This window comes from Trachypithecus francoisi, unplaced genomic scaffold, assembly GCF_009764315.1.
Source record: "Trachypithecus francoisi isolate TF-2019V2 unplaced genomic scaffold, Tfra_2.0 Lachesis_group3, whole genome shotgun sequence".
In the NCBI taxonomy this organism is placed as follows: Eukaryota; Metazoa; Chordata; class Mammalia; order Primates; family Cercopithecidae; genus Trachypithecus; species Trachypithecus francoisi.
The window spans coordinates 150,779,479-150,799,145 of record NW_022681468.1 but is presented as its reverse complement, the minus strand read 5'-3'; the positions used below and the strand labels follow the sequence as shown (position 1 = coordinate 150,799,145).

Sequence of the window (19,667 nt, the reverse complement as noted above, 5' to 3'; positions counted from 1 at the left end):
CAAAAGAGACAAAGAAGGCCATTACATCATGGTAAAGGGATCAATTCATCAGGAAGAGCTAACTATCCTAAATATATATGCACCCAATACAGGAGCACCCAGATTCATAAAGCAAGTCCTTAGAGACTTAGGAAGAGACTTAGACTCCCATACAATAATAATGGCAGACTTTAACACCCCACTGTCAACATTAGACAGATCAACGAGACAGAAAGTTAACAGGGATATCCAGGAATTGAACTCAACTCTGCACCAAGCAGACCTAATAGACATCTACAGAACTCTCCACCCCAAATCAACAGAACATACATTCTTCTCAGCACCACATCGCACTTATTCCAAAATTGACCACATAGTTGGAAGTAAAGCACTCCTCAGCAAATGTAAAAGAACAGAAATTATAACAAACTGTCTCTCAGACCACAGTGCAATCAAACTAGAACTTAGGACTAAGAAACTCAATCAAAACCGCTCAACTACATGGAAACTGAACAATCTGCTCCTGAATGACTACTGGGTACATAACGAAATGAAGGCAGAAATAAAGATGTTCTTTGAAACCAATGAGAACAAAGATATGACATACCAGAATCTCTGGGACACATTTAAAGCAGTGTGTAGAGGGAAATTTATAGCACTTACTAAATGCCCACAAGAGAAAGCAGGACAGATCTAAAATTGACACCCTAACATAACAATTAAAAGAACTAGAGAAGCAAGAGCAAACACATTCAAAAGCTAGCAGAAGGCAAGAAATAACTAAGATCAGAGCAGAACTGAAGGAGATAGACAAAAATTCCTCCAAAATATCAATGAATCCAGGAGCTGGTTTTTTGAAAAGACCAACAAAATTGATAGACTGCTAGCAAGACTAATAAAGAAGAAAAGAGAGAAGAATCAAATAGATACAATAAAAAAATGATAAAGGGGATATCACCACCGACCCCACAGAAATACAAACTACCATCAGAGAATACTATAAACACCTCTATACAAATCAACTAGAAAATCTAGAAGAAATGGATAATTTCCTGGACAATTACACTCTCCCAAGACTAAACCAGGAAGAAGTTGAATTCCTGAATAGACCAATAGCAGGCTCTGAAATTGAGGCAATAATTAATAGCCTACCAACCAAAAAAGTCCAGGACCAGATGGATTCACAGCCAAATTCTACCAGAGGTACAAGGAGGAGCTGGTACCATTCCTTCTGAAACTATTCCAATCAATAGAAAAAGAGGGAAACCTCCCTAACTCATTTTATGAGGCCAACATCATCCTGATACCAAAGCCTGGAAGAGACACAACAAAACAAGAGAATTTTAGACCAATATCCCTGATGAACATCGATGCAAAAATCCTCAATAAAATACTGGCAAACCAAATCCAGCAGCACATCAAAAAGCTTATCCACCATGATCAAGTGGGCTTCATCCCTGGGATGCAAGGCTGGTTCAACATACGCAAATCAATAAACGTAATCCAGAATATAAACAGAACCAAAGACAAAAACCACATGATTATGTCAATAGATGCAGAAAAGGCCTTTGACAAAATTCAACGGCCCTTCATGCTAAAAACTCTCAATAAATTCGGTATTGATGGAACGTATCTCAAAATAATAAGAGCTATTTATGACAAACCCACAGCCAATATCATACTGAATGGGCAAAAATTGGAAGCATTCCCTTTGAAAACTGGCACAAGACAGGGATGTCTTCTCTCACCACTCCTATTCAACATAGTTTGGAAGTTCTGGCTGGGGCAATCAGGCAAGAGAAAGAAATCAAGGGTATTCAATTAGGAAAAGAAGAAGTCAAATTGTCCCTGTTTGCAGACGACACGATTGTATATTTAGAAAACCCCATCATCTCTGCCTAAAATCTCCTTAAGCTGATAAGCAACTTCAGCAAAGTCTCAGGATACAAAATCAATGTGCAAAAATCACAAGCATTCTTATACACCAGTAACAGACAAACAGAGAGCCAAATCATGAATGAATTCCCATTCACAATAGCTTCAAAGAGAATAAAATACCTAGGAATCCATTACAAGGGATGTAAAGGACCTCTTCAAGGAGAACTACAAACCACTGCTCAGTGAAATCAAAAGAGGACACAAACAAATGGAAGAACATACCATGCTCATGGATAGAAGAATCAATATCGTGAAAATGGCCATACTGCCCAAGGTAATCTTAATTTATAGATCAATGCCATCCCATTAAGCTACCAATGAATTTCTTCACAGAATTGGAAAAAAAAACTGCTTTAAAGTTCATATGGAACCAAAAAGGACCCCACATTGCCAAGACAATCCTAAGCCAAAAGAATAAAGCTGGAGGCATCACGCTACCTGACTTCAAACTATACTATAAGGCTACAGTAACCAAAACAGCATGGTGCTGGTACCAAAACAGAGATATAGACCAATGGAACAGAACAGAGCCCTCAGAAATAATACTACACATCTACAGCCATCTGATCTTTGACAAACCTGACAAACACAAGAAATGGGGAAAGGATTCCCTATTTAATAAATGGTGCTGGGAAAACTGGCTAGCCATAAGTAGAAAGCTGAAACTGGATCCTTTCCTTATTCCTTATATGAAAGTTATATGATTTCATAAGACTATTGGGAAATAGGTTTTATGTTTGCATGCTCTTACTGATGCTACCTGTGACTTACAGACATACCTTCTTATCCTACTCTAATTTAAACAGTAATACCTTTATATTGAGATGCTTTTAAGACTTATTTAGCAAAACACATGTTCGCCAAGCCTCACCTGCTTTTGTTTTCTCTGGAGAACTGAGTTTCAGATGTTGGTCTTCTGATGAAAGGCTCACACTGATACCATACAGTGGATCATCCAAGAAGGAGGGCCTTTTCAGTCTCCCAATGCCAAGAGTCTTCGACATAAAATAGTCTTTTGTGTCACTAATAATATCATCCTTGGAAAATTGAAGGCATTTCATATTCTCTACTTCAGTGACAAGAGCTTCTGACATGCGATGTCCAGTCAAGGCTTTAGTGAGATAGTAGCCTTTAGAAGCTTCACATTCTGCACTCTCAAGCATATCTGCATCTTCTGCCTCGGTTTTCTGGACCTTTGTTCCTGATTCATTTAGTAATTTAGAGATGATGGACCTGGAAAGCTGGGGGAACATAGGTGTTACATCCTCAATGTCTTCATTTTCTCTTTCTGAAGAAAGTTTAATGATGGATTTTTGTTTAACTATGCATTCATCCAGAAGACACTTTAACTGTTCTTCAGAGAGATGCGATGTGGACTGTAACTGATGAAACAAACCAAAAGTTTACATAGTCAATTGACTGAGTAAACACATATATTTTTGGTAGGCATCCAGTTATACAATATAAATGCAAGTAACCCCTTATACAACACATAAAAATAGAAAAATAATTCAGTGTAATGTATCCAAAACTGTAGGGGAAATGTCATAATCCTGGCAAAATCTTTGGGTGGTGTTTCTCTGACCCCACCCATCCCTCAGCATGAACCCCACCACCACCCAATTCCTTAAATGGGGAAAAAATTGGCATACAAGGAAGCCTACCCCTACCCCTGGGGATTCAGCGCCCCCTTGTCTGTCCACAACTCTCAGTGGACAATACTGCTGAAGACAGAAAAGGAAGGGTGAAGGGTGGTGCATCCTGAGATGTGTTGTTGCTTCAAAGCTACATGTCTAGGCAGAGGCCAGGGGTGTTCCAGAGGCGGTGTATTTGGGGAGAATGATTTGATCATACATATTTAATCTCTGCTTGTAAAGGTTACCAGGGCTGAGCGTTTCAACCAAGACTGTAAATATTTAAAAACATTTTTTTCTTCCAGCAATATTCTCAGGAAGTAAATTTTAAAAAACCAAATGAAAGTAGAGAGCCATGTTCTATAAGACTTCAGCTGAATAGCATGACATTTGAGTTGTATCAATCTCAAAAAGGAATGAGATTAAAATATAGTGAAACACACTGAAAAAAGAAAATGTCTACTTCCCAAAAAATCTGTCTTCCATGGTTTACATGTGGATTATCCAGGAAAATACTAATCCTCCTTTACAGGGGGATGAATTATCTGAGAACAAGAAGTTCCCATAAGAAAACTTAATCATGAATTTCAATGACTTTAATTTCTACTTCAGCAAAGTAAAATAACGCTATTGGCCTACTCTGAAAGTACACAGTAAAAAATAACTAAATATTCTGCATATGTAAAGTACTGAAATAAAAAGCTATTATTGAAACTAGTATAGTTAATTCTCCACTATTACGTAAAGCTTCTAATGCAACTAATAAATACTAGTATGTAAAACAATTTTGTGTCGTGTTTAAAAAATATTGTTTAAAATTATATTTAACTTACCTATATTAAAACTAGTTTTTATAGTGGCAAGTGTCACTATGAGCATGAGGGTAATAAGAAATTGTCTGGGAATATATTCTTAGTAATTATTTGGAATTCAAAATTCAGGTGACTGACCCTAAGGTTAATATATATGTCAAGAAATAGGATTAGAATTATATATTAGCAAATTCTACTTTTAGTCACTAGGCATTTCAGGCATCCAGATATAGTACTTTATCCATCTTTATCCAGAATCAGGAGCATTCTCTTCACTCTACTATATAAACCTAGTCAAGGAGAAAATGAAGGAAGTTCTTCTATGACATTAGATACCTAAAACACACTTTCAAACTTGGCTTATGTAAAATTACTTATAATGCATAGACAATTCCCTAGGATTTAGAAAGAGCCCGCTGAGTGTCATCCTTACCAAACATCCTCATCAAAGCCTTATTATGATGTAATTTTTAGACACTAGAAAAATATCAGTCCATATTAGAGCAGGAGGAGGTCTCTAGGGGAAAAAGAGTAGGAGGGAGGATTGGCAGATTATCCAAGATGCTTGACCATTTCCAAAAGTAATATTGATACGATAGATGTTTAGCAGTTCTGATGATATATTTGGCTAAATACACAGAAAATGAAGCAAAAGGAAAATCAAAGCAATTATGAACTCTGGGGAAAACAAAAAGTTTTACAAAAAAAAAAGGAAAAGCAGTGACATATACACAGAAAATCAGGCAGAAGAAACTAAGATAATTATTAAGTCTAGGACAAACAAAAAGTTACATGAGAAAGGATGCCATAGGCTAATAATTGCTACTGATGTGAACAATATTTGCACAGTCAATGATAATATAAATACTGATGACTAAGGTAAGCAAAAATTGTGACAACTCTTTTGGGGAAATGTGAGGAGAACAAGGGGTGTTTGCACTTCATTGGTTAAATTATTGCCTACCATTATAGCAACCCAATACATAATGTCTAAAACTAATCAGTTAAGAAAGTAAGTCATTAATAAATAATTTAGAGGTAAAATTCAGAAAAACATAAAAGATTTAAAAGTAGTTAACTGGAGAAAATATCAAGGGGTAGGGAAGGCTGAGGCCAGGGATTGCCATTTTTATTTAAAACATTTTAACACAACTTTTTCTTTATTACTGTAACAAAAGTTAAAATTAAATATAAAAATAAAAGTAATTTAAATGTATTTTTTTTTTGAGATAGAGTCTTGCTCTGTCACCCAGGCTGGAGTACAGTGGCTCAATCATGGCTCACTGCAACCTCTGCTTCCTGGGTTCAAGTGAGTCTCGCGTCTCAGCCTCCCCAGTAACTGGGATTACAGGCACCCACCACCACACCTGGCATACATAAATATAAATATGTATATGTATGTGTGTGTATATATATATTTATTTATTTATTTTTATTTTTAGTGGAGACAGGGTTTTACCATATTGGTCAGGCTAGTCTTGAACTCCTGACCTCAGGTAATCCATCCACCTCGGCCTCCCAAATTGTTAAGATGATAGGTGTAAGCCACCATGCTCAGCCCAAATTTTTTAATAAAAATGCACTTAGAAATAAAATTTAGAATATTTAAATGAAATTCCCAAGTGATAGTATGTTTGGACATCAGAAGCTGACCCATGTTTCATGGAGCCAGAAATTTATATAATCTTGGAACAAGAGAAGGGCATTTCTTAAAAAAAAAAATACAAAATTACGAATTCAAAATTAGGTACAAAAGTGAGTTTCTTTTATTTTAGTATGTGAAAAAGATCACAACAAATTACTAGGATCTTGGGGAGGGCTGAGTCCATTTCTTACAGTATCTCTTTAGGTCATTGACCAGACATGCTTATAGAAATGTTTGCTGATTGCAAACTGGCTTCCTCCTTCCCACCCCAAAGCTCCTATAAGTGAGAGGCCCTGAGCTGAATCTTTACTGGCTTCATGGTAAATTGCTTCTGGGTACTATGGGATAAAACATTACACATTTCAGCTTGTGTGTACACAGAAATAAGCTGGACTACAATTACCCTGATCCTCCCGGGGGAAGCAGCTGGATAGGAAAGAAAACACAGAAGACTAGAACCTGGGCTTCCATCCAAGCTTTGCTGCCTTGAGCATGTCACCTGAGTTCTCAGGGGCCCATCTCCTTTATCTGTAAAATAAGGAACTTTAGACGATAATCTCTACATTAAATTCTAACTCTAACATTGCTTTTTGTGAACAACTACTCTAAAAATAAAAATAAATTTTAAAATAAACTTTTCTACTGGCTTTAGAGTGTAGCCTGGGTAGAGATATGAAAACAAAATACTAGCAAGAAGAGAACTTATCTATTCAGCTCCTTCACAATATCAATCCTGAACTCTTATAAAATAACTAAACATTCTCTGGCCTCAAAATGTAAGTAAAAGCAAATGAAACACATTACGCCTTCGAATTAATTTAATGATAGTGCTTCTGGGTGGCAATACAGACTGGAAACTTCAGCACGACCCATCTTTCTCACCTTTGGATTCCCAGCACAGTCTTGCTCGCAGTCAAAGCTCAGTAAATGACTATCATGAGAACTGAATGATTAGAGTGCTTAAACCGTTTTTTAAGGTATTATATTAATATAATTTATTTACAAATACTGAACTGAAGTAAACTAGGGCTCCATCACAAACATCCCTAACTACCTTCAATAATTAAGGAACCATCTAACCCACAGCCTTTTTCCAGATTGCTCTCAAAAATTCTGAGCTAATAAGCACCATGACTGAACCACTCACTGTGCAGGCACTGTCAAGTAACCATCTGTTCAAGTATTCACCTCAAAGTATTCATCTTTCATGCCAGCTCTAATTTCCCAGTATTCCATAAACAAGTTATTATTCATACTATTCCTATCCTTCATAAAACTCAACATAGTGCATCTCAGTCTTCATTTTTCCAGGCCAGAACCCAACCTCTTCTCACCCTGTATATGAAAGCCCCTCTCTTCCTACCTTCATTTTAGTAGCTCTTTAATGAATCTTCTTTCTTGTTTCAGCCAATACACACACATTTCATGGTGAAAGAGTAAATCTATTGGATTTTCATCGGGAAGAGAGTAGAATACACATGCGGTGTTAGTTCTGCTGCATCCTGCTGATCTGGTCGGCACACTAGGTTATGTCTTACAGAATAATAATAAGTAGGTAGCATTCACTAGGCAGACTAGACTCTGCTCTAGGCATATTACATGTATTGATTTCTTTAATCTTTGCAATAAACCTATGAGGTAGATACTATTATTATTTATTTCCACTTTGTAGATGAAGAAACTGAGGCACCAAGAAATTAAGTAATCTCTCCAAGGTCATATAGCTTCTAAATGGTGGACTTGAAATTGGAATCCAGGTAGTCTGGGTCCAGAGCCTAAGTGTCTAGCCACATAGCTCCACTGCCACTCGCTGTAAATGAGTTCTCCCTCTACCACCCTCCAAGTGTCCTTTTCCCAACTGCTGCTCATTTTTCTGTCCATTCTATCAGATATAGAAACTTTTTACTCAACTTGGGAGTTTATTACCCAGATTAGCTTTTGTATGTAAGTTTTATGCAAACGTACACAGTGCCCTCTCTTTGAGTTCATTAAAAAAAAAAAAAAGACCAGCCACAGCTCCATTCCCAGGATGCCCACTGTTTATACATCTCCACCCAGATAAATGCCAGTTTGGTGTAGAAGCTAAATTTGATGAGGAATGCAACTTGTAATTGCTGGATATGGAACACAGACTGTGGATTATCTCACTCTCATCCCTGCCCCACCTCCTATGCTATATATCCAGAGTTTCTCCAGCCATAAAAATCTCCAGTTAATTGGGCAATGGATTTTGTTGACAAGGCAATCAAGATTATGTCCCTGGTGCAGATAATCAGAAAGTCTACCCATTATAAACCAGCAGAAGCAATCTTGTCCTTTGAGTAAGCTTACTTCGGGTGTTTTTTATTTCCCCCAAACAGCGTTCCTAAAGACCCACCCTACGAAACCAATACCATTATCACAAGTGAGAAAAGGGTGGAAAGCTAGAATGTTCTAAATGATTAACAAGGAAAATATGGATGTACACAGATTTTAATGACATCGAGTTCTACTTCCAAAGAGGCAACTAAAAAACATTCCACCGTTTGCTTAATGACGAAGATATAAGTTTATAGCTCTCTGTTGCAACCACTGCTGGCAACACCTCAGTAGTAGTTTTAGTCAAGGATTTTTGGCTACAAGGAACAGAAACCCTTATGTCAAAAACAAGAGGTGGTAGGGTTGAAGTTTGCTGTAAGATCAAAGAAGTCATTTCGTGGACAATAACAAGCGCGAAATAAGAGTACAGACCAGCCTTTCGGAGTCTAGAGCTGAGAAGCCACCAGGAACCAAAGTCATGTGCCCCGTCTGTCTTTCTCGGTCCATGTCATCTCTTAACTCACTGCCTGCCTGATGCATCCTCCTCTCTGCAAACCCGCTTTCTCTGCTTATTAATGGTTTCTGCTTTTTCACAACCTCAGCTTGCCTATGTATTATGAACTGACTCCGTAAGAGTACCACACCCACCAACAACTGACTACGTCCTTTAGCTCTCTATATTCTTTTGCTTAAATTTTCAAGCAAGATAACCTGGTTGGTCACTGGCCAGGCTGATGGACTGCCTGTGTCAGGTTCAAGTGTCCACCACTGGTCCAAATATCTGAACTGAGGGTCACACGGCAGAAACACAACCATCCAAGCCCAAGGTTTTGGCAGGGCTGTGGGTAAGGTGATTTCCCAAACAAGAAGGTATCAACAGAGCAGGGATTCCAAAATAAATCTATCACATATGTGAACTACAATCACTATGAAGTAAGTAACCATCAGAAAGAACCTGCCACTTAATCTAGTTCTATAGTCAACTAAAGGTTTAATGATCAAAGTGCTTCCAAACTTCACCAATCTCATTAAATCTGGGTACTCACTGAAGAGTTATTTGAGATATAAATGTAGAACTAGTTGTCAGAAAATATCTACCTGTGCATAGAAAAATAAAGGCACTCCAGTTAGGCTACAGAACAGCACTATTGAGTCTGAATGCTCCCAATAGGCTCACAACACTTGCTATAGCTCTTTTGGATTAAACACATCTAAAAATCAATGGAGAAAAACAATTATTTTTTTCATTTTAATGTCTGTATCAACGGTGCTAAGGATTCATAGGAGAAAAGGGCTTATTCTTCCTCCCTCTCCTAGCTCCTTCCCTCCCTATTCCATTCTCCCACCTTCCTTTCTTACACTGGGGCTACCCCAATCATATAAAGGCAAGTCCAGCAGGTAGACTGCTCTTAGGAGGCCACACCAAGGACAAAGGGTCCTGGGGGCCAGGGACAATCTGGCGTATTTTTCACCAGAATAGTCAGAGGCTGTCTGGCCAGAAGAGAATCTGAACTCTAGTCAAAAAGGAAGCAAATATCATTGCCAGAGAAACTATGTAAACCACCATCAAGAGTGAGGGTTGAGGCAAGGCTGTAAACAGGAAAGTGAGTCAGCCCCCAGGTCAGCAGCCAGGAGGCTCAGTGGACAGGATAATACTGAGTGTGAAGTAGGTCAAGGCAAATAGCTCTGAAGCGAGGTCGTGAACGCTGTGGTGGTGTGGGAAGCCCTTTTTATGTGGGGCCCGGCACGGCAAAGTCACTGTGCAGAATCAGACCCCACCCATGCCTAGGCTACCCATCTTCCCCAAACAGCTGGGTGAGGCAGGGCTTGCCTTATGGGTTTGCCTGGTGAGAGGCTGTCATGGCCCTGGGCAGTCTGTGATGGCTCTTATTGTGTGGCCCAGGTGCCCAGGCTTCAAGGATCCAGGCTTTCTGTTTCTATGTACCAGAACGAGAGAGGTGGGCTGCCAGCAAGACCCCTGTGTGTAAGTCAGGGATGAGCATGGATCGAGGGAGCTAGAAGCTAGAGGTAGGATTCTCAAGTCCTACTATTTGAAAAAGGGCTAGAAACATGGCTTGCTGGGGACATAAGCAGAAGAGTGTGGAGGTGCTTGGCAGGAGAGCCAGACTGTGCTTTCTAACAGGGTGACTGTGCTTTCTAACTGTGCTCTCTAACAGGGTGACTGGTGAAAAAGGACTCTTATGTTTTCATTTTGTGAGACAATTATCATTTGAGGATTGCCAACAGTAGCTGTTTTCTAGCAGTAGAGACAGCAAGTCCACTTGGATCAGATGCCCTTTGTTCTGAGCAAGTTGCCGGAATGGCCCTGTTATCACATGTCTATCACTTCCTTTCCCGAAACAAGTCTGGGGCCCAGCTCTACAGCTGGAGGGGGCCTGGCACCCCTGCCCCGAACTCCCAGCTAAAAAAGCCTGGTCAGGAGATGAGGTACACAGATTTGCATAAAGAGCCTAAAAAGAGGCCCCTGATTGAGTAGTTCTCATGGTGCAAGGGAACTGGAATCTCCTCCACCCCCAACCCCGGGATGTAGATCCAGTCTGTTACTTTACAGCAGCAAGCTCCCACTGCTTTGCAAGACTGTTTATTGGCCATTATTAGTTATGAGTATCATTTGCACGGGTGAAGGCCTTCTGTACTCTCAGTTTGATGATGCCTATTTTTACTGTGTAGAGATAAGTTGGGTCAAGGAAGGTTGTGATGGGGTCAGCAGTCAAGAAGGCCATTAGCTATTTAAATACCTGAACCTCCAATGGATCCAGATTAACCCTCACCCTCTTGCAGGAAATCAGCTGATAGATGAGTCACATTGGAGAAATCTGGTATAAATGAAACCTAAAGAACTTATGTATGCCCGCAGGGGTCTCTAGAACTTTAAATACTTTGCTTGATATCATCTAAACTTCACAACCGTAGAGAAGGTATCCTCAGAACTCTGTCTCTGGGATCTTCAACACGTGTCTTCTGTGTTGGGCTGGAGTGAAGATGGAGGTTCTGTGGTCTGTAAAAAATCTTCCCAAACAGGGTTTAAGGTCAGGTCAGGGGAGTGTATCTAACACCCTCCACTTTGTACTGGTGCTGAAACAAGGTGGAGATGTGGCATGGCCTGGAAGGTAATACCTGGCCTCACACGGCCTGCGCATAGGTCAGTGATATGGTTTGGCTCTGTGTCCCCACCCAAATTCTTATCTCAAATTGTAATCCTCATGTGTTGAGGGAGGGATCTAGTGGGAGGTGATTGGAACACAGGGGCAGTTTCCCCCACGCTGTTCTTGTGAGTGAGAAAGTTCTCACGAGATCTGATGGTTTTAAAAGTGACAGTTTCCCCCGTGTGCTCTCTCTCTTGCCTGCTGCCATGTAAGATGTGCCTTGCTTCCCCTCTGCCTTCCGCCATGATCCTAAGTTTCCTAAGGCCTCCCCAGCCATTCGGAACTGGGAGTCAATTAAACATCTTTTCTTTATAAATTACCCCATCTCAGGTAGTATTTTTACAGCAGTGTGAAAATGGATGAATACAGTCAGACAAGGCTTCAGGTTGTGACTACCAGTACTTCTGCTTTCCAGAGACATGGGCCCTTAATACATGATCAGTGCCACGATCACCAGCAGCAACTCTGCCTCTTATTGTGAGAAGCATCTCACTAGTGTAGCACTATCTGGACCCTGCTCCCTCACCCCAATCAGAGAGAACACTCAGCTAGTCCCCACCCATATAAGAGAGATCCCTCAAAGAGATGTTCAACCCCGGGAATTGGAAAACTAAGTATTTCCTTACATGGCCAAGAAATTTCTCAGCAGCATACACAAGTCAAACAGCCAAGCTTCACTGACATTACACTGCTCAACATGACCGGATTCAGATTACCCATCACCCAGACCTTGCCTGCTGCTGGGCTGAGCACTTGCCTGCCGCTGGGCTGAACACTTGCCTGCTGCCGGGCTGAGCAGATCTAACATGGCCTGTGCTGCTCTCACAGGTGTAGACCTGGATGTCACTTCTGATGCCACTGCCATGGCCCCTCAAGTCACCCATGGGCACATCAAGCCCCTCTTGGCTCCTTCCCAGGATTTCTTGTCTATTACTGATGAGGTATGAGTTGCTAATAAGGTGTGAGATGATCAGCTGGCCACTTCTAGGCTTGTACAAACCACAAGCACAAGATAATTCATGCCCCTTGGGGCAGACTTTGACCAAGGCGAGAAGGTAAGCAGTGAAGGAGTTACTTTCCCCCCCAAGAAGGACTCCCTGAAATGCAGTCACCCACATGGCATTTCTCTGAATATGTCCCACAAGATCAAACAATCAGCTGTACTTGCTAGCAAGCAGTAGTCAGGTCAGTGATACAGCTCTTATACTTACTCGCTTTCTTTGCTTCACTTCTCTTGTTCCCCACTTCTGCTTCTCTGGTGATGCTTTCGCTAATGAAGTGGCAGCATATACACTTTTGCCTCAGGCCCCGCTGCTCCACACTGAGACATTCGCAATAAGCAACAGCTTCCAAGTCAGGGCTAGGCAGGACTCTGAAGGGGGCAACTCAAACCAAACAGAGTGGACCTGGAAGCACAGGGTCAGCAGCTCCAACCAGCCTCCGCACACTGTCAACAACGCTCACACGCTGGCGCTGGCTGGGTGCAGGTTCAGGGTTATGGCCAGCACTGTCAACGCCATAGGAGATAGGAGGCAAAGTGATGCTTCAGAATCCTTGGGGCTCATGGCTTAACAGCTGGTTTCTACTGGCGTAGCTGGGACCAGAGCAGCAGAGTACTGTCCAAAAAGGCAGAGTCAAAGGAGAAAAATCCTTTGGAGGCCTAGAATTTGCCCAGGGCAGCCAGAGGCAGCACCACTAGAGGGAGAATATGAATTGGAGCCGGGGGAGAAAGCCAAGGTCACAGCTTAGGTTGGAGTGTCGAGATAAACAGAAAGAATGACAAGTATGGGGTATAAAAGAGGTCACTGCATGTTGTTCAGTGCCAAGGCATGTCCACTGCAAAGACGTAGGAGGCCTGCTTTCATTCTGGACGGGCAGAGTGTAAAACCAGGCCAGGGGGCTAAAAGGAGTGAAGCAGGAGAAGACCCTAAAAGCCACCAAGGAATCAAAATGACGTGCAAGGTGAGCTATGCACATGTGTGACATTCCTTCACATCTTAGACGCATCCCCAGCACCTATCTTTAAGTTATTTCCTCGTGGCATTTTCTACTCCATTTGGGAAAGCCTCTCAAGTTAAGTGTTCCTTAAGCTTACACACTATCTCTCTGAAAGCAATAGAAAGCCCCAGAGGGAGAGGAAATACCCTTACCAACAGCAGAGAGTAGCAGGGAGAGGCTGACATTTCTCAGTTTAGATTCCAGCGCTCTCACTCCCCAGCTGTCTGGTATTGGGCAAATGACTTAACAAAGTCTCAGATTTCTAATCAGTAGAGTAGAAATACTAACAACTAGCTGACTCCAAACAACTAGTTGGGAGGAACACTAACAAGTAACAATTTGCAATAGTATTAAATACCTGCGTGAAGCTGCAAAGACCATGCCTGATGCAGATGAGGCAGGAGTTCGATCAATGCTGGAACATCAATAGCAAATCTCAGCTTCCGTCTGGAAGCTGGCAGCAGCAGCAGCAGCCAGATGGCCTCTCTCAGCAGCTGTACGCTGAAGCCTGTACTTTCCAAGTTCAACGGGCCCCTACTTTTGAAGATCTCTCTCGGATACCAGAATGGAGCTTTACGGACGATCTCACAACTAACAACTCACAAGGAGTAAGCTGTCATGTGTACTCTTGTAGATTCCTGGGGCCGTGGAGGGGGTGCTACAGAGGCTGTGAGATGCTGGGAGAGGGCACCCAAGAGGGAAAGGTTGGCATGTGATTCTCTATCATTGCCATCGGAAGGTTTATACTTCAAAGCTGACACTAATAAGTCTTCAGCATCAGAAAGTACTGTATGTAGTAACCACAAAGTAACCAGAAAGGGGCTGGCTTCTAGATACTTCTACATTTGGTTAAAATAATCCCCGTCAGGGCGCCCTGTGAGTCTTGTAAAGCGCAGGGCTGAAGTTAAGCCAGGTTCATGCCATGCTCCACGCACAGGGGCACGTGCCCCATTAGTCAGTTTTTCTCTTGTTCCTCAGGCTGCCCCTCAGCCCTCTCCACCTGTGCACACCCTCCTCAGGAAGCAAACTCTATTCAAATGTTTACTCGTTTCCTGTTGCCCTCACATCAAATCCTGAGGTGTGCTTCCTCACTCTGTCCCTGAGTCTAAGCAATCTAGGTCAATGTACAACTCTCTCAAGGAACAAACTCACATTTTACAGGAGCCTTGTTGAATCAGAATGACTTAACCTGAAGAGGTGATTCTAAGAATGGAATCCAAGGCCCATAGCTGGATGGCAGAAAGATATTTGAAAGATACCACTTTGAGCACCCTCAAATCAGGCCACACGGGGCAAAGTTAGGCCTCGTCTGGTTCTACAAATGGTCAGTCCTGACAAATTTCATCAGATCTCATTTTCCTCTTGGCTATAAATCTAGTGCCATACAGTTAACTCCACATTTAACTTGTTAACCACAGAGAGCTTTCTCTGGTCACAAACGGGTGACTTGCAGCATTTCCCAGGGTTGAGCAAGTGCTCCTGAAGCTCTGCCCTGTCTAGACACGTATCTGAAATATCTAATTACCCCTGTACATTCTGCAGAGCACACAAAGCCCAACGTCATTACATAAACATAAAGCTCCATATTAATATATTTGCTCAGTGAACTGTCCTTTTACATTTGCCAATCTGAACGTGAAATCATGCTACTGCTGAGAATAAGGATAATATATTGTGAATAAGAAGTTCCAAGATGTGCTATGATCCAAATTATGAAAGTTAAATTATCTAGAGAGCAAACCAAAAAAAAGCTGTGTAGTGAACTGAATCCAAATTCAGAAGACTCTAAATAGCCTGATGCATATCCTCTCTTAAATGATGCATTTAAATAGCTTCCCTTTCACACAGAGCAAGAGGCTTTAAGAGAGAGATGAATCATCCACCTCCCTCCCTGTCAGCAGGTCCCACATTAGGTGGGTGTCCAGACCAGCCCAGGTCATTAGTCAGCACTGGGGGTGGGGCATGGAGTGAACAGGACTGATAGCCGTGGACTATCTACTATGCACCAGGAGTTTCCACATACAGTATTTATTCCATTTACCTCTTCCAACTACCTAGTGGGGAAAATTGGAAAATCATTTTCCACACTGAACAAATAAGGAAACTAAGCCTCAGAGAAATTGAATAGTCCAGGGCCCAGAACTAATTAAAAAAATGAAGCCAGACTATAAAGTTAGAGCCTCTTCATACTAATGGCCTTCAGACAGATGCTTAGAAGAGTTGGGTAAACTCCTTTTTCAAGGGGGAGCACCTGGCAGCAGCATGGTACCGTAACACGCCCCCTCCACACTCTATCCAGCATCTGAAAATGTGATACCACAGAGCAGCCTAGTAAGGGGAGCCCCTTTCGACTCATAAATCTGAGGCAAATATATAAATAAGCCCTCACCAGTGGGTGGCGGCGGCCCTCTGTGTCTCCCACACCTGGGGCATCAGGCTATGCCATCCCAGTACCCTCTGCATCTACTTTCCCTGCTGGATGTAAGTTCCTCGGGCTGGGACCAGGTCCTCCTCAACTCTGTGTTCCCATACCTAGCACAGAGCCTTGGTACAAGATGCACATGTGGCAAAACATCGTTGACAACATGACGCTTTCTTTGGGTGCTCCTCCACCCTCTGCAGTGACTTCGCATCCCTAAAAACTCAGTGCTCTTAGTCTGTCCCCTTACTGACCAGTGGTCCTACGCCATGGCCCATCCTAGGCCCAACTCCGCGTCTCTCCCCTATGTCTTGTTCCCTCCAGAGCCTGCACTCCCCACATGACTTTGGATGACAATGGTTTAATCAATTAATGAACCTTTGTTTATGATTTGGGCACAGCAGATAGCAATGCTTTAACTCCTGAAGAGCTCCCTAATGCGAGAAACCTCAGATCCCAGCACGTGAAGACAGACAGACAAACTGGTTGAAAGGAAGGGTGCTGAAAGTATTCTCCATTTCACCCTGTACAGGCAATGACTCACCCCACCCATGGGCAGAGGCAAATTATCTCTTCCCAGACTTCATGTCCATTCACCATGGAAAAAATGCTTCAGATTTATAAAATTCCCAAGCACAAGAAAAAGCCTGCATTCTGGGCGTGTTGCTATGATAGTCACTACAAGTCTGACATAGAGGTTTAATTTGGTCTGCTGTGAAAATAGAACTGAATAATAATCACAGTCTTTGATTGTGGTTAGGTTTAATTATAGAAACTTACTCAAGTATATATATATTAATAGAAAGCCTCACAAACATGGCAGAAAACCATTTCTATTCATAAGTATTTACAGGGAAAGCTCTCCTTATTTACTTTATTAGTAAATAAATATTTTGAATCAGCAAACCAAAAGAGAGGCCCCACCTTTCATGTGAACATTTCCTAATCATGTCATGTTAGTATTTTCTCCTTTGATTTCCAATGAGCTGGCACAAGCTCTGGCCTCTGCACTAGATGGTGGTGCTGAGTCACTTATTTAGAATGGAATTATGGATTACATAAAGACTGGTAAGTACAATAGATGTTCAATGTGGTGGTTGTTGGAAATGTCGCCTAATTAAATATGCTAAAACATTTTGGCTGAAAAAATTTTTTAAATATTCTAATTTTTATACCTTCCAATTTTCTTTGTTGTTGTTGTTGTTGTTGAGACAGGGTCCAGCTCTGTCACCCAGGCTGGAGTGCAGTGGCTCAGTCTTGGCTCCCTACAACCTCCACCTGCTGGGCTCAAGCTATTCTCCCACCTAGCCTCCCAAGTAGCTGGGACTACAGATACGCACCACCATGCCCAGCTAATTTTTAAATTTTTTTTGTAGAGATGGGGTTTTGCCATGTTGCCCAAGCTGGTCTTGAACTCCTGAGCTCAAGCAATCCTCCCACCTCAGCCTCGCAAAGTGCTGGGATTTCAGGCGTGAGCCACCATACCTGGCAACTTCTGATTTTGTAATACAGAAATAACTGTCTTGGCCAGGCATGGTGGCTCATGCCTGTAATCCCAGCACTTTGGGAGGCCAAGGAGGGCGAATCATGAGGTCATGAGATCAAGACCATCCTGGTCAACATGGTGAAACCCTGTGTCTACTAAAAATACAAAAATTAGCTGGGCGTGGTGGTGCATGCCTGTAATCCCAGCTACTCAGGAGGCTGAGGTGGAAGAATCGCTTGAACCAGAAAGTCAGAGGTTGCAGTGAGCGAAGATCAACCACTGCACTCCAGCCTGGTGAGAGAGTGAGACTCTGTCTCAAAAATAAATAAATAAATAACTGTCTTTGGAAGTCAGACAAAATAATAAACAGCCTTTATTTCCTTTTCATCTAATTTCAAATTAATGTCTTAATTTCAAATAGGCAAGGCAAAAACACAATTTCTCTCAAATCGGGTAATAAGAATTAATTGAAGGGTAATAGGCCAAAATACAAGGAGCACAAAAACAAAAACACAGACATGTGGATTCAGAATTGTGTTTCCCTTTGCTAGATATAAATTTCACTCCTATAATTATCATTTTTAATGTCCAAAATCTTCCCCACATAGGCTATACTTTTTTTTTTTTTTTTGAGACGAAATCTCGCTATCGCCAGGCTGGAGTGCAGTGGTGCGATCTCAGCTCACTACAACCTCCACCTCCTGAGTTCAACCATTCTCCTGCCTCAGCCTCCCAGGTAGCTGGGACTATAGGCACGCACCACCATGCCCAGCTAATTTTTGTATTTTTAGTAGAGACAGGGTTTCACCATGGTGGCCAGGATGGTCTTGATCTCCTGACCTCGTGATCTGCTTGCCTCAGCCTCCCAAAGTGCTGGGATTACAGGCGTGAGCCACTGCACTCGGCCTGGCTATACTTTTTAAATGTCCAAACAATTAATTAACTTAATCTAGTTTTTTTTAATTCGTAAAATGCATTACTTAACTGAATTCACCAGTTAATTAAGCCAGATGACTTCTTCATGACTGACCTGTTAAAATCAATTTTGCATTTATAAATTACCATGTACCTATTAACGCATGCTATAATTACTGTATTATAACTTCTACATTAAAACTTGCAATATGAACTGTGAAGCCAGTGGAGAGAAAAATCTTTAGACATAGCTAATTAAATAAATATATAAATTTGAAGATTCATTAGGGATTTAAACATTCTGTTTCAAAACTGAAGCCATCACATACTATTAATCTATTTCAACCTACAGTTCATATTTAAGTGCCATATATTAAAATGTTGTAATAGATGCTGATTATATCATCTTCATGTAAACTGAAACACCAGACTTTGCTGCCATACATACTGGACAATAGGTGAAAAAACTCCCAACAGCAGAGTAAACCAACAACATTCCTAAAAGATCAAAAGATTCTCACAACCTCCACATTTGCAGATACGGAAACTTACATATAGGCCCTCAGTTCTTCCACAAGCTCCACCACCCATCTACCAGCACCTGTACCAAGTGCCCCACCATCCCTCATGTCACTAGACAGACTCCCTGTGCTCCTCTCAATGGCTGGCCCCTCTACCTGAACACTAGAGACCACCTCGTCTTGCCTACTCAAGGTCATTGCTGTGGCAATCTCCCCACTCTCTTTTGCGTTACCACTTTCCCCCTCTCTACTGAATTTTTCCCATGAGCATACAAAAAGCTGCTATTCTCCAATATTAAGGAAAAGCCCTCTTTTGATCCTGTTCCTCTCTCTACCCACCACTGCATTTCTCTTACTTTCTTTACAATAAAATTTCTTAAAATAGGTCTTACTATCACCAAATCCCTCTCCTTCTATTGTCTCTTAAACTCAACCCCAACAGGGTTTAGTCCACCATTCCGTTAAAACTGCTCTTGTCTATGGCACCAACGCTTGCACATTTCTACAGCAGCAGTTAATTATCAGTCTCCATCTTACCAGACCTCTCAGCAGTGTATAGCACAGCTGAACACTCTTCACCTGGCAACACCTGGATAGAGCATATTATACATCTCGTAAATCAGCCCTATTTGCCAATATAACTTTCTACTTTGATTTATCCAGCAATTTCATTTTTTGGCCAAGAACTGTAACTTTCTCAAACCATATTCCCCTTTCTTCATTGTCATCCGCACACTAGCATGTGACTTGTTCTGAGCTACTTCTCAGAACAAAATAAAGTATCTAAAACACAGTGATCATTACTGTGAAAATGGTGAGAATGAAGCTTCACTGTCATGCGGATGCCATGTCTCC

At 41.6% G+C, this 19,667-nt stretch overlaps 1 protein-coding gene across 3 annotated transcripts in view; it reads right to left on the bottom strand.

Annotated features, from left to right (window-relative positions):
- The window catches only part of FSIP1 (fibrous sheath interacting protein 1), a 201,369-nt gene that overhangs the window by 25,203 nt on the left and 156,499 nt on the right, over nt 1-19,667 (bottom strand). For all 3 annotated transcript variants that reach the window (XM_033190615.1, XM_033190613.1, XM_033190612.1), the window contains exon 11: nt 2,789-3,299. In XM_033190615.1, the coding sequence (XP_033046506.1) occupies nt 2,789-3,299 (511 nt within the window). The remainder of the gene's footprint in view (nt 1-2,788; nt 3,300-19,667) is intronic.